General features: G+C 36.3%; 1 protein-coding gene across 1 annotated transcript; it reads left to right on the top strand.

Annotated features, from left to right (window-relative positions):
• The first annotated feature begins 330 nt into the window (after positions 1-330).
• On the top strand, positions 331-14313 carry LOC120334858 (uncharacterized). Its single transcript, XM_039402373.2, has 4 exons — positions 331-635; positions 10911-11046; positions 12064-12190; positions 12536-14313. Exons 1-4 carry the CDS (start codon positions 374-376, stop codon positions 12896-12898), a joined length of 888 nt encoding a protein of 295 aa, XP_039258307.2. The 5' UTR covers positions 331-373; the 3' UTR covers positions 12899-14313.
• Positions 14314-15825: the final 1512 nt, after the last annotated feature.

The raw sequence follows: 15825 nt of genomic DNA, 5'->3' as shown, positions 1-15825 counted from the left end.
GTTTGACAAACAAAATAAACTCTCTTCGCGCGATTTGGCAGCCGTTTGGCATTGCGACCGCCTTATCCACGACATCAGTATTCATAACATTATTTAGTTAGTTTACTTCAGAGCTTAAGTGAGAGCTTAAAAAGGTAGGGTTTTCACATATTCGTTTGCACTTTCGAACTATGAGGCTGGGTATTAGGACCAATGTTCGCTTCAATATAGAAATATAGGCAGTAGTTATCAAACCATGAACGCGTAGGGCGGAGAACATGCGTGCTGGTGGGCTTTGAGCTAAGATATTTATAACGATATTCTCTGTATCGAAACATTATTTATCGTATTTTCGTTTTATATTTCAAGCTAAAATTTAAACATATAAATAAAAATGATCTCTGGCAGGATAAACACGCTCGTTTTACTCGCAATATTCACATTTACCACTAATCACTGTATTGCGGCAGCGGTTGTCAATTCTGCGTCGTCAGCTTCCACATCTGACAACAAAACTATTTCGGAAACAGTCGAAACCGGATGGACTGCTGAGGATATGCCCGACCCCCGATATTGTCCTGAATGCTGTGGTATATCGGAGCCTGGATTAATATGCGACCCAGATGGTATTTTCAAAAACCGTGCATTTGGAGGAGGTTAGTGTGGTCTTACTGTTTATTGCTTCATTGGTACTCGCGTAGTGTGTGTACCCAGTTAGGGTTAGGTCATAATCTTATTCCGATTTTTCTTATTTCAGTTATATAATGAGTTTGGGGACTCTCTGTGTTGGCCAAGTAAATATATCCACATAGGCTTCCGTTCCTTTACACAACTTGATGATGTAAAGTAGGCGACCAAAATTAGTTACCTCGATATTGGTACACATACTTCTGGAGCGCCGCTTTATTCACTTATTGGTCTAATTTATCCCTGTGACATGATGACTGGCTCGTGAACTTCTTATCCCGCTGACGGCGGAAGCATTTCTGTTTTATAAGCGGGTTTGTTTAAAAGAAGGTTCGAGGCGAAATTCCTGTATATATTTCATAACAAAAATAATCGTTGTATATATAAATATATTTATTATTTCGAGAGTTATGTCATTTTGTTATCCCATTAGTTTTATTTTAATCAAAACAATTATTTCAGAATTTAAATTTATTGTTCAACCTTTAATTAAGATATGAAGTCACTGCTATTATATCATACTTCAGTGGGGGCTCCCGAAGTATGCGAACCAAGATGGTGGACATCGGAATGTAATATGTGTACTAGGTTAGGGTTAGGCCATAATTTTAGGTATAAATACTACGAGAGGCACTTGGCTAGTCTTCGAACTGATAATAGGACTAAAATAAGGAAAATTAGAAAAAAATTATCGCCTAACCCTAACCTGTTACCCATGTTACGTTCCGATGTCCGCCATCTTGGTTCACATACTTCGGGAGCACCCTTCAGTGGATATTACTGTAAACATAAGATATATTGGTAGGTGCAATTTGTGAGCTATGATGCTCAGTTTGACTTATGGTGTTATTGACTGTAATATAAATTTAATTGATCGCGCTATTTTAGCGTTTTATAATAATTCGTAACTTCAGATAGCGCAATTGAGGTTAGAAGGCATGAATTTTGATGAAAGCAATATTTCAAATGAATGATGAAATAGTTCACTTATGCTATCAATGATTACAATATCATAATGATATCAAATGGTTGTACTACATACCGCAATTAAAATTAAACTTTATCTCTTTGATAAAAGAAACATTTTATTATGTCAGCTTGATAGAGTACTTTACGTATATGTAACTAACGATTATTATATAAATTCAATTAAATAGCCTATTTCCATTTTTGGCCTAATCCGAAACTACAGATAGCACAGTTGAGATCAAAAGGCGTATATTTTATTAAAATCATTATTTGTTGAGGCCGATTTGGTAGAATAGTTCGCTCTTCCTACTAATAATTATATTACAAATTTTATCGGTTTGCCTATCTCAACTTTTTGGCTTAATTCATGGCTTCAGATAGTTCAATCGAGGCAAGAAGGATAAATTTTAATGGAGGCGTTATTTTAGTCAGTTTGGCACAACAGTTCACTTATGTCTTATTCCTATGTAAGCAATGATATATTGATAAAATGTAATATAATAATTTTGTTCAAGCATTTTTGTGCGGCAACGGTCACATGCGGATCCGAAGTAGAAAGTAGACAAGGAGAAAGGAAAGACAGCTCAATATATTACTACCCCCAGTCGGACTAAAAATTTCGTATTCTATCCTTAATAAATGAGTCTAATCGCAACTCTATAATAAAAAATTCACCCTTCTTGCACAAATGTTATTTATATCCTTACATCGCCGAAGTAAATCCAAATGAGCTCAAGTCACATTTTTCAGAAATGGCCTTTTTTACTCTCCAGTATTATGGACCATCTTTTGACGTCGGTTTCTAAGCTGTGCCTGTTTTGGTTTTGATTTCATGGTCACATCAACTAATTTTGTTGGTGATGGCAGTATGTCATACAGGTGTGCGTACACGGTGTAATTTAATTTGACATTTTCTAAAGCCGATTTCGAGTGACAACACAGCTTTACTGAGTAATTGGGCACGAAAACATCGCAATTTTGTAGATTAGATTACAATCTGTCGGGTTAGCAACATTATAAACGACGTCATGTGTTTAAAAAATCATCATTGGGCAAGTGTGCATGGTATATGGATATTTTTTTCAGATTCTGTTTTTTGTTGTTGTTGTTGTTGTTGTTGTTGTTGTTGAAGTAATTGTTGGAAAATTTTATCAGTTTAGTATATTTTTTTAATTTTCTTCGAGTCGTATGGGACCCAATATTCCACCCATATTTGTCCAATTAAAAAGGAAATTTTTTTTATTCCATTACGGGTGGTCGCACCCGCCACGCTTGTCCACGAATGTCCACTCTCTCCGTAGTCTGAATTTTAACGTACGGGTTATATTTTGTATATTTTTTTAATTTCCCATTTTCCTGTAATATATTCATTAGTACTCGACTCGACAAACAGTGTACACAACTTATCACACGTATACGATAGCAGCAATAATAGATATTTCATTCAGATGTCTTCCTATTTTTTTATTTGCCGAACCCGTTATGATAGAACTACATACCTAATTTATAAAAAAAGATTATTCATAACTTCAAATTGTTGGAAACGTATATATCCTATAATTCGCACATGCTGCGATGCAAATTATCAGGTAACATTCAATTGATAATATAATTTCTATTACTTCGCAACGGAAGACTTAGATCTGCAATGTGATAAATATCATTCAAACGACTAGTGAAATCTGATTTACATCTTTCCGCAGCCTGTACTCGTAATTTACTTGTTTTTTGTAACTCATAAAGGGTTGGATTATGGCGTCATTTATTTCGTCATTGGTAAATTGTGTTGGAATATGTTTTTTTTTCTATATAATTATATTATTTGTCAAAAGAGTTGGTTCCGAAATTAGATTTAAGAGATTAGGGTCCGCGTGATCGAGTTGTATCATTAAATAAAATTAAATTCCTGACGTTTGTGGAAACGAAATGGCAGTCATTCATTTTTTTGTGAGTTTTTCTGACGACATATCTATACGCTGTTTTTGCGAACAAAGCTCTGCATAAGCAATAACTTCAAGGTAGGAAACCACTATAATTCGGAAAGATCAGAATATTTTGGATTCGGCACCAGGCGCGATGCCTGTCGTGTGATACTCCAGTGGCTTTTTGTATATAGAGTCTTGTTCGGAAGAAAAAGCATTTATTTAAAAAAAAATTCTATACCCTGATCGATGGGTAAGTTTGTGGGTATGAGGTTTGAATTCGAGGTTTTAGCCTACAATGTCATTGTGATAATACTAATGCTGTAATTATTAGTCCACCGTTGCGTTTTTGGGTGTCTCTGCTCGATATCTAGTTGTGATTACACGCGGCTTCACTACCCCAGTAAAAATGTGTATTGGTTTTCAATTTAATTTTTTAATTTTTTATGCTATTTTCACTGGACGAAAAAACAACCTTTACCACGACTCACGCACGTCACCAACCTCATGCACGTCTCAAATATCAAACGCGAATGTTTTCAGTCGTATATCGTGAACCGCGATCAATACGTCACCGACACCATCGCTTCAGTGAAATGAAGCCAACGAATTAGACTGGCAGACTGATACAATTTTGGCTGATTTTGTACTTATTTCTTAATTGATTGTAAACTGTACAACGAATCCCCAGACAGCCTAACAAAGGCACTGTTGTTTCTACGCGTAATTGGCAGTTTGTGAAAAAGCCGAGTTCAAATGTGTGAGAACTGCGAATAAATAGCTAAGAGTAATATATTTATGTACACGACGGATATTCCTAATTGGACACGCACTGACCATATTTTGCCAGGCCTAATTTGACATCTGACCATATTTCGCCATTAGACTCACTGACCACATTGGACACGTACTGACCGTATTAGACACGTTCTGGACGTATTTCGTCATTAGACTCACTAACAATATCACTCCTGCCCCAATTGGGCATGTACTGACCGTATTTTGCCGGCCAAAGTTTGACACGCACTGACCGTAACTCGACATTGGACTCACTAAACGTATTCAACCAACCATAATTGGACACGCGTGGACTGTATTTAGCCATTGGACGCACTGATCATATTTCGCCAGACCTAATTGGACCCGCACTGACCTTATTATGTCATTGGACTCACTGACGATCTTTTTTGGCCATCCTTAATTAGACACTCAAATTACCCTGGTAGACTGCTACAATTTTGTACCTATTTCATAATTGATTTTGAACTTATTTCTTAATTGATTGTAAACTGTACAACGAATCCCCAGACGGCCTCACAATGACATACATGACACTATTGATCTATATAATTCATAGTTTGTTTAATGCCTGGTTCAAATCGAAAATGTAAGAATCGCATATATACAGCGAAATAGTCTCTCTAGCGAGTTTGACGATTCTCTTTGATTACACAATGTTTAGGCCTTTAATTTGATTCAGAAAAACTTTAAATTCATCTGAAATTACGTTAATTGTTGTTCAAATCGAGTTGAACAGAACTCTCAGAGATGCCGGTACCAGTCTTAGAGATCGATATAAAGATAAAATTGGATTCTGAATTTGTTCACCTTAAAAGTAGTAAATTGACCTTTCATGTTGTAAAATGTTGTAGTTTTTGAGAAAAATAAACAAAATTAATTATTGATTTAAAGTTTTAGTTGCACTATTGATCAGTCTTTGAAGATCATATCAACCACAGGGACATACATATATTTCGTATCTCAGTTATACTATTTGCTCATAATCTGTGTTAAACGCTATGAAATATAACAAAATAATGCGTACAGCTTTTACAGCTGTTTTAAATCAGTTATTATTACGCACGTTTTCAAATATCAGCAAGGACCTTAGATATACAATAAAATTTCACATCCCACAGATTCGAGGGAAAAATTTTGGAGTATTAAAAAATTCGTCAGTTTTAACATGAGTCTAATGTCAAATGACCCCATATATTACAACTGCCATCTCATGAGATTCTTCACCCCGTACAAGGCTTTAAACAAGCAGATACTGGGTTTACTAAATTTCGGCAGTGCCTCCTAAATTTCTTACATCCTGGATGAACTGCTCGGGTTCGGATTGAACCCTAAAACGCCAAGATATAGAATTCTGACGCAAGGCCACCGCGCCCACTGAAACAAAACCACATTTTTATTGTCAAATTTATCAACAAATTTGATTTTTCTTGACATGATTTGATAAACAATGTAATAAGAACTGTTTAAGTACTAAATTTGTCGAATTTCAGAGATAATTTCGATTACGTATGTCTGCAGTCAATTTACGATCAATATATAAGCATTACTGTTTGGCTACAGTTTGCAATAACAAGTGGTTTCGAGTAATTTTGTGAATATTTTATACAGTATAGTTTCTTTTAAACCGCCTCTCATGGGACGAAGTTTCAAAATATTTACAGCCTAAAAGTTCGCCGTATTTCCGCGAAACAATCCAAACTTTTGTCTTAACGTACCATATGTGAGAAGTATGAGAGTATATGAGTGCTTAAAGTGTTTGGAGGGAGGCCAGAAGACATAAAAATTTGGAAACCACTGTTTTTTACAAGTATGGCTTCATAAAAACAAAATCACCACGCCTTCACCCCTCCGCCATTTTTACCCCAGACTGTCGAAACAGATAACTTTGTATAGCAAAACATCAGTCCAAACGCAAACCACGGACCAGCGGAGCACAAAACCCACAGTATCTTTTTCGGTATTTCGATATAACTCGAGAGTTGATGTAAAAGAACGTACCAACATTCCAATGAGAAAACAAAATTGCAAAACAGCCGAGCGTCAATTCAATCCAACAATAAGTGCTCCATGTGCAAACTCAAAACTACACAATCTCATCTAGAATTAAAAGATCTACGAAAAATAGAAAAAGTAAGTTTATCATTGATGCAAAAATTGAATAAATCTATGACCCGCAAACTTCTGTTTCCATCATAAAAATATACTAGTGATCCATTCAGTAAAAAATGTTCGTCACCAAGTCCCGTCGCTTTGATAAAGTACATGGATGATTGTTGGATATTCGTTATGACTAAACTAAAAAAAAAAAAAAAAAGGGAAATTTCTAAAATTTCCGGCTTAGTGACGCGTTTTCTTATATCACGTTCTCAATTTTGACAAATTTGACACAATGATGGGCAGGTAGGTAAAAAATGCGGATTGCATCCTGAAAACGGTCGCCCGATATAACTACTTAATAGGATCAAATGATCGGAATAACAAGATTTACTTGCCTGAAAAGCATGTAATGAAGTATGCCTGATTTAGAACATGCCATGACAATCCAATTAGGCCGCAGATTCGCAAAATTTGGTTTTATTTAACTAAAACTTGTTTCTTTTGTCGCTCACTTTTACCACTTATCATCCTAACAAGTCCCGCTTGTTTCATTCTATTTCTCCCACTTGTTGGAGTCTTGTCTTACTTGACTCACACTGGTCCCATTTATCCCACACTTGTAGTACGTACACTCGTCCAACGTGTCCCATTTATCTAACATTTGACCCCTTGTTCCATTCTCCTACTTGTCTCATTTATCCCACCATTGTCCACCTTGCCCCACACTTGTTGTACACTTGTCCCATTTGTCACCCACTTTACCCACATGTCCCAGTTAAAATTACGTCGACACTAAGCAGTGTAATGAGTGATTAAGTACTCGCGCTTTTCCATTTCTACAACCCCAAACCAAAGTTTTTTTCAGAAGCGAGATTGAAGGTTAAGATAACGCGATCAATAAAACAGCAATGATCATCGATTCTAATGTGTGAATATCTGTTACATAATTATAATGTTTTTAGCCCACTTTGAATTAAACTTTGACCCCAACACGAAAATCACGCCTCTATTTACGACCTAATATATCATTGTGGGTCAGAAAATTTGACATAATACGCTTTTTGACCAAACTAATCAATGATCACGTAATGTAATTCGATGTGAAAGTTTGGTTTTAATGATGGAAAAACATATTTTATTTCGTGTGATTTAGTTTAAGTCAAATTGATACTTTCAGTACTTGCTCAAAACATGCAAATTAATTCTTTTCTGATGTTTGTGCTTTTAGATATAATTCGAGCGGATGTTTGTATAAGTTTCGTATATACGCCAAAATAAAAACGAGAATATCGGTCAGAGACCGAAGACTTATCCATCGAAAGTTAGGGGATCTCCCAAAACGCTCTAGCTCCATAGTGACACCTTGTGTCCCACCACTGATTAATTAATAACTCGATAATTATACGACATAATTCATCCAAAATCAATAGGCTTCTGGTCCGACATATGATGAATGCACATGCAAAATCTGGAGCAGATTCAATCGTGAGATATCGCGTGCATCCAACAGACAGACATACAGACAGACAGAAAAATACCTATCAACATACTTACCGATTAAAATCGATAAGTAATAAGATATGTAAATGTAACGACCACTTGTAGACTGAGCAGAGTGGGACAAGCAAGACCCTTTTGTTCCACATATAAAATAAGGTTTTATTACTAGTTATAATAGATCCCTAGCTAGTGTTCGACAAGATTTTTGGATCAAAAAAAAAATTTTTATGCATATTCTAAGTATATAAATATATCGATTAATATGTACGAGACGATAGCGAAACGCGAAGCTGATGAAATTGTCTGAAAACTGTTTGAAATTTTTACAATCGTTATCTCATTAATATTCATGATATAGATAAAATACACAGCTTTGTAATTGTTTTATGAAGCTTGGAATTATTGATTTTTGCTTCCGTCATTCTAAATTCTTTAGATTTTCTAGGAAATAATTGTCCGAATAAATTTGCTCTACAAATTAAGACATATGGTGGATCAAGTCTCAATTCGTGTTTTTCAAAATCGAAATGGGGAGATCTTACACCCTCAATATCTAAACATTGAGCGCCGCTTTGGTACGTCTATGGTTAACATGATCTCAACCAATTAGGGTGCCTTTGGTATCGATTTAATCTCATAAAGACATTCTCATAGAATTCAATTCCTACGCTACGATCTTTGGGTCAGACTAAAACCACTGAGATCGCATGCCAAGGCAAAGCATAGGAATTACATATTTATTCTTGGGGTATGGACCACGGCCTGTCTTACGGTTATCGGTTCAAGTCGGGTATGGAACTAGACGGCACTATTTCGAATTCATCTGGTTATAAATAGGATACGTTAAGTGCAGACGAGTTTTGATCATAAACAATAACAAAATAGCAATGCCTAAATTTATGGACAGGAAGAGGTCAAATGCCAAATATAAATGTATCTATACGTAATGTCAAAATGCTTCCACGAGTTAAAATAGGACAGCACAATTTTGGATAAAATGTGTATCGGGTCCCGTGAGAATTGTGTCAAATAGTCTTCTAGTCGCTCCAAAAAGATTTCATTACTAACAATATTTAACAAATCCAATAACAATTTAGTAAAATCATAAATACATTTCGTGTCCAATAAAGCAATTAACTCATAAGTAATAATAATGACAATAAATAAACTAAAAAAGCTAAAGCACCACGGGCATAATAGCTTCCAGAGCACGCAGCTAAAAATGTTGATATCTCAAAATCATGATATCTCATCTCATCGCTTTTAAGTGTTGTGACCCGTCAACGTCAATTACCTCGTTAAAAGGGGTATAAAATTAAATAAACTAGAGAAATCGGGTAATATATCAGTGTTTAATAATAATAGCCTGGGCGTTACTTATTTCACTCCACTGTCCGCCGAGGCGGTTTCGGGTCTTGGTTTATGCTCTAAAATTGCTTAAAATATCACAAGACGATGTGTGCAAAATACATTTTGGTATTTACCAATATGGTATACAGGCTGGCCCAGAAACCTAGGTCATATGTAACACATTCTAGAGAAAACATAACTATCGTGCCAGGCGTAGCCTATTAGATTACTGAAAATTGTGGGTACAATCATGCACAGAAAGAAGTTCGAGTGTTAAATAAATTTTCTTCATTTTCGTAGAAGCAATCAAAAAATGTATGTTTTAAGCAATTTAAGGGGTTAACATATACAAGAAAAGTAACTCTTCGATAATTGTCCTCTCACGTTTTGAAATCTGAATCCATACATTTGTAAGCTTAATATCGATTTTATTCCAATCTCGATGTAGAAAATGAACGCTGTGCTTCGGTAATTTCAATTCAAAAACAGACGCTTTTATTTATCTTTAAAAAGCATGAAATCCGCAAGAAATTGATAAAAAATTAAAATAAGAATTGAAATAACTGACAAGGCGTAATTGGAATATCAAGAAAGCGTTCTGCGATCAAATTGGTTAATAAATTTCGTGGTGGATAGTTCTTCAAAAATGTTATTTCATAGCAATGCCATATAAATTCATCAAGTTCAAAGAGACTTGTTCAGGGTGTCCGAAAAGTTTTGCCCGATTATAAAGTTTTTATAATCAAATGTTATTTTTTTTAATCTCTTGGTCCATTGGTTGCGATGTGCTGCTGCCTTTGTGCTGCTACCTTTTTTTTTCCATTCCCGCAGGCCCACTGGTTGAGAACGGGTGACTTAGAACAATATGCAGCGTTGAAGATTAATTTTAGAATTCATTTCTTTGAAATTTTAATCTCCATCAATCAAAAACCAATTCAGTCAATTGAATTTGGAAATAGAAAATCATGTGCGCATCGATCTGTTGTCTAAAGAGAGCAGAGAAAAGTGCAATTTATTTTCACTTTTATATTAAAATACTATTAGGAGAATAAGTATGATTCATTGCTGAGTGAATGCAGTTCGACTTACACTTGATTTAAAATCATGAAAACAAGCAACACTTGAAGACAATACCTATTACAGGCAGTGATGGGTTCTTTTTTGTATCAAACTCATTAACAACGGGTTTCCTCATTCAGAAAACAATACCAAACTTATAGCTTTAAAAAACAATGGATCTCCTGCACAAAGCCCCCGCCACTGATGTAAAAAAGCGAGGGGATATTTGAAGAAGGGCAGATTTAGGTTTGGACTGTTGATGGGCGCTAGATGCTTCCACTCAGTTCTTTCCTTTTTTTTATTGGCCCTTGCTGCTTGTTGTCTTGGTTTCTTTCGCGTCACGCTTTACAATAAAAAAAATTGTAATTATCCAGTTAGGGAATGGACATATTCCTTTGGCTAACACAGACTGTCCCTGAACTCGTAATAAACTAAAACAAAAGAAATCAGAATAAAATTATGGCCTAACCCTAACCTGGTACACACACTACGAAAGTACTCTAGGACCTACCCTTTTTAAGTTTTATACAATCTGTTTATATTTAGGTCCAGAAGCTGCAAATAAGCTGAACCGAGATTTGCATACCGCAGCAAACAAAAGTGTGTGTCCATGCATGAATGGGAAATGCTACACCTGGAACGTCGTCATTTTTGTGGCAGTTGTCAACAAAATTAAAAATCCGTGAGTGTATTTTGATATTTTTCCCTACGACGATTGTCCACGTCTTTCGCTCAGAACAAGGCTCTATACAGGGGTGTGCAACATGCGGCCCGCGAGCCAAATGCAGCCCTCAAGGAAAACTTTGCGGTCGCAGCTTCAAAATTTAATCTAAGTATGTTCCTCTTCGTTTTTTTTTTTCAATTTTAAGTGTTGCGTGTAAATTTTGCAACTGTAAGGGCCCTCGTGTTCATCTTTCAATGTCAATTCAAATGACAATCCGTAAATTAAAGTCTATATAGTATAGAAGGTAAACTTACCATGAAATGAGTAACATGAAAGTACGAGTTATGCATTCCCATTACTGTATTCGGTACTCCTGAAGTATGCGCACCAAGATGTCGCACAACCTGAACCCTAATCTGGTACACAACCCGAGTTCAGGTTGTGCGCCATCTTGGTGAGCATACTCCAGGAGGTCCCTGTATTTTCCTGTATCGCCCAGACCAATTTTGACTCCCGGTATTTTTTGATCAAATTCACTCAAATAATCCAACTCCAGTAAATTTGGGTAAAAAATGAGTCTTCAAAATTGGCGTAATGGCCGGAAATACGGTACTCAGTAAATAGCAGAGATAGTGCACTCAAAAAAAAAATTATTTTTTGGGATAACGGGATAATAAAATGATCGATAGTATTTGAATTGATCCAAGATAACTATTTTGCAGAAACATATCAAAGCTTAATATCCGTTCTTTTTCAAGATTTACTAATTTAATTTCAGCATATATATATCTTGAAAGGGGTCACGTCTTGTTGGAAATTATCCCAAGCGGGTCACGACGCAAAAAAGGTTGGCAACCACTAGCATAGAGGAAGGATAAGGAGTTGGTTTTGCGCAACCCAACTCATAAATACTAAATAACTTGTTGAAACTTAGTGATAGTAATACAAAACGATACTTTATTTCCTCCAAGAAAACTAAATAATTCACGCTATTTATACCTTATTCATACTGGGATTCTTCCTTTTATAATACAGAGATAACAAACGTAAAAATGAATTAATCGGAGACTTCGCGAAACAACTCCAAGAACATTGGTGGAAAGCTGACGACACGGAGTGCCAACAAGAAATTATAATTGCGCTGTCTCTCGGGGATGGAGCAGTGAGTACAGGAATATTTGTTAAAGACATGGAGTGGACAGAAGTGGGTTTGTACAAACCCGTTAAGCGAGTCCGTTATTGATTTAGACCAGTGGTTCTCAAACGATGTAGCGCGACCCACAAGGGGGGCGTAGACAATTGTTTGAGGGGGTGTGAAGCTAATTAAAAATAAAAATATTTGACAGATTTGAAGCGAAATCATCAAATATAGTCGGGGTCAAGGTTTTAGAATACTCGGGGCAAGCTCGCATAAATATGAAAATCCGATCGTATCCAAACGCACAATAATTAGCTATGCAGTTTCTGCCTCATCTACCGGTTGAAAATACTCTAATCATTTCTTCAGATAACAACGGAAATCGGTGATGATATACTTAGAGCTAAGATGATGAAGTATGATGATGTAGTGTTAATCGGCGGAGTTTCACAAGATTTACATTCCTCATTTGACCTGTACTCCCATGTACAATTCCTTGTAAAAACCTATGCCATGTACGTCAATCATCCTCCAGAAACTACAACTTTATCGGCGTCTTCAAACCAAACTGGGACAATCAGTATCGCAAAGAGCCCACGGGAGAGCGGAACTTTGCCAGCAGGAATTATAGCTCTTATTGTCATAGCCGTAATAGTGTTCATAGCTGCGATTGGTTTAAGTGTAGTGTTGCCATTTTGCCTGAATTATAAGTCTTGTTTTAGGAAAAAATAACGATACGAGTGATTTTGTGGTAGTTTAGATTACATTTTTCGTAGTGTTTTGTCCATCTACGAAAGAACCAGCAAAAGAAAGAACTATTAGTAAATAGAAACCCTGTACAACAGGCAGTTGAATTTTACTGTGTCTTTTTTATATGAATATATTAACTGAAAGTCTCGCTACTTCATTGATTGATTGCATTACCTCTCTCATTTATTTTTATATCTTTATCAGCAAATGGATAATATGTTGCGTTTTACCGAAGATATACAGGACCATAAAGTCTCATTATAATTTTAAATTTGTTATGAAGTCAGTTCTCAATATATCCTAACCAGGTTTGTTGTTTTTAATCAGTAATTGTTACTTCATTCAATACATCTGTGATGACCAAAACAATATATGATATCGAAAAATTCCCTTTGCAATTTTGAATTTTTTTAAGACTTAATGGACATCCAATACTATTCTGTACATCAAGACTGCAAGGTAAATCCGACTTTTTGGCAACAAATTTTCTTATATTGTGCCCGAATGGCGTAGGCTGCTTACAATTAACTAACTTATTCAAACCGAATCTTCTATTATAATTTCACTTTTGTTAGTCGAGTGTTTTTTTGTGAGACATTCACAGGAGGAAATGTGTTAGTGATAATTTTGGGAACACACAAAATGCTAGGTTGTCTAGTATTGCGATCTTCGCGATGGTCTTAGAAAGTTAGCAACCTAATATAAAATTAGTAAAATATATTCCAACAGGGACATTCAAGCTGAAGTGAGGGATTCGAAATGTCCAATTGAAAAAAGCAGTCCGTGATTCAGGCCTAGAAAAACGCAACGGAGAGTCCGTATTTGATAAGATGATATAAAAACTCTGTATGAGGGTAGAATGACAGAATAAACCGAGAGCCCAAGCATTATTTTGTTTAATTTGATCCGCTCTGTATATCTGTGGTACTATTTCTTCAAGAAATAAATTATCACTCTTGGGGATGCGGAGATTTGACGAAAACACGAATGTGCTTCAATCACCCGTCTTTGCAAATGATATATCTGTATACCAAGCTTTGCTGTTGAGTTGTTAAAAATACCACAGATCAGGGTCGGGTCATGTTTTTCAGAGACCCTGAGCACTTGAGACTTTGGTGCTCAATACGTGCCATTCAAAATATGAACACAGTAAACAACACAAAATATTATTTATCAAAATAGAAATTTGGTCCTATCGAGTCAACATTGAGGTCTGAGTTTCTGACTACCCCGAATTATTTTATCAAAAACTGAGGCACCATCGAAAATTTGTCAATAAAAATTTCTGTGATGCCTCCTTTTCTTGGTGCTTTACGAACGTGTTTATTTTGCTTATGGTTAATTTAGTCTTGCACAGATTACTTACTATGGAATACAAAAAAAGTTTCTCTCTTGAACTTGGATTATTTGAGAATATTGTAGCGCAACTGACTTTTCGTTGCTTTCAACCCAACAGTGCCGCCTTCCGGTGTCTTCAATGAAATCGTAAGACTATTCTCTCAGAAACTTGTGGAAAGAAATCGAAATATGATATTAAGTCGAAGTTGACAATAAAGGAAACACAATGTTTTCAATTATGCCGTCATAATAGATTTCATGGAGTATTTTAGGGGCTTTTCATCGTCTAAATCCGGTCCTGGGTGTACCCGTGATTTTGTCCATATCTCAGTGACACTTATAGTCTTTTATAGTTTTAATTAATTAGGTTGGTTTTTGCTTTCTAATTTGTGATTCGTACTTGAAAGTAATATGGTAATTTCGAATAGGTCAGGTCAACTAGTTTTTAGTAAGTTCATCTAAAATCCCAAAATGGGCATTCGATAATCAACAAATGGGTGCAATGTCAGAGTGGGTTGAAAGGTCGGCTAAACGTACATTACCATAGACATCCGAAGAAAATATTTATTGGCATTCACTGTGCCTTTCAAATTGAACAGTTCAATACGTTTTATTGCAATTGAAATTCGAATTAAACTTAGCTACAGCCGTCAAATGTAACAAATAGAAGGGCCATGTGTCCAACAGAAACTAATGTTCCATCACTAGGTTGCGCTTCGCAAAATTGTCAGTTTGCCGGTGATTTTCGTGTGCAAGGTGTACCGGTACCGGTACCGGTACCGCAGTTGCGGAAATGATTTCTTTTCTTTTGTAACGGATTCGGTATTTTCGACATTAATTTTTTTGATCTCATATACTTGTTCGACTTCTTTCTATTTTACATGTATTGAAGTTAGGCCTCTATCACGGGTGTCGCCGCTCTCAATCTAAGTAAAGTTTAACAAGACAAGCTGGCACTAACAATTTTTGCATATCTGCATATCAGCATAGTCTATGTCAATCATAACTCCTACCTTTTAGGATAGGATTTACATATTTATCCCGGGGGAGAGGAAAGCCTATAAGACGGCTTATCCATATGGCGAACCACTGCCTCTCGTCCGGTTACCATTCCAAGTCGGGTATGGGATTAGTTTTACTGTATTGTTTGTTTTCGGAAGCATGGACTTGGTGGTGGAGGAAGCCGTAACCGACCAGCGGTTACGTGAACCACCCAACGACGGCGAGGAGTCCAGCAATCCTCTCGCACATAACCATCCCTGCATGGGATTCGAACCTGCGAACCCACGCAGATTAGTTAGAGGTGCGGTGGCGAGCGTATTCCTAACGCTTAGCCCGTTGAGCCACACCGCCGCGCCGCATCTGACTGCGTCATCCAAAAATTACATCACTGCGATGTCGCATGGCCCTTCAAACTATACCAGCAGTCATCCAAGACGCATAGACCAGGCTTTCCCGAACTTTTGGGCCTCGGACACGTATTCAAGAATCTTAGTTTTGACGGACCCCCATTCTATGTCGTATCACAGTACTGCAGTATCAATTTAAGTACGTAACCTACGATACGAGGA

This window comes from Styela clava, chromosome 1 (assembly GCF_964204865.1).
Source record: "Styela clava chromosome 1, kaStyClav1.hap1.2, whole genome shotgun sequence".
NCBI lineage: Eukaryota > Metazoa > Chordata > Ascidiacea > Stolidobranchia > Styelidae > Styela > Styela clava.
The sequence above is the reverse complement of the archived record's forward strand: the minus strand, read 5'-3'. Positions and strand labels throughout refer to the sequence as shown.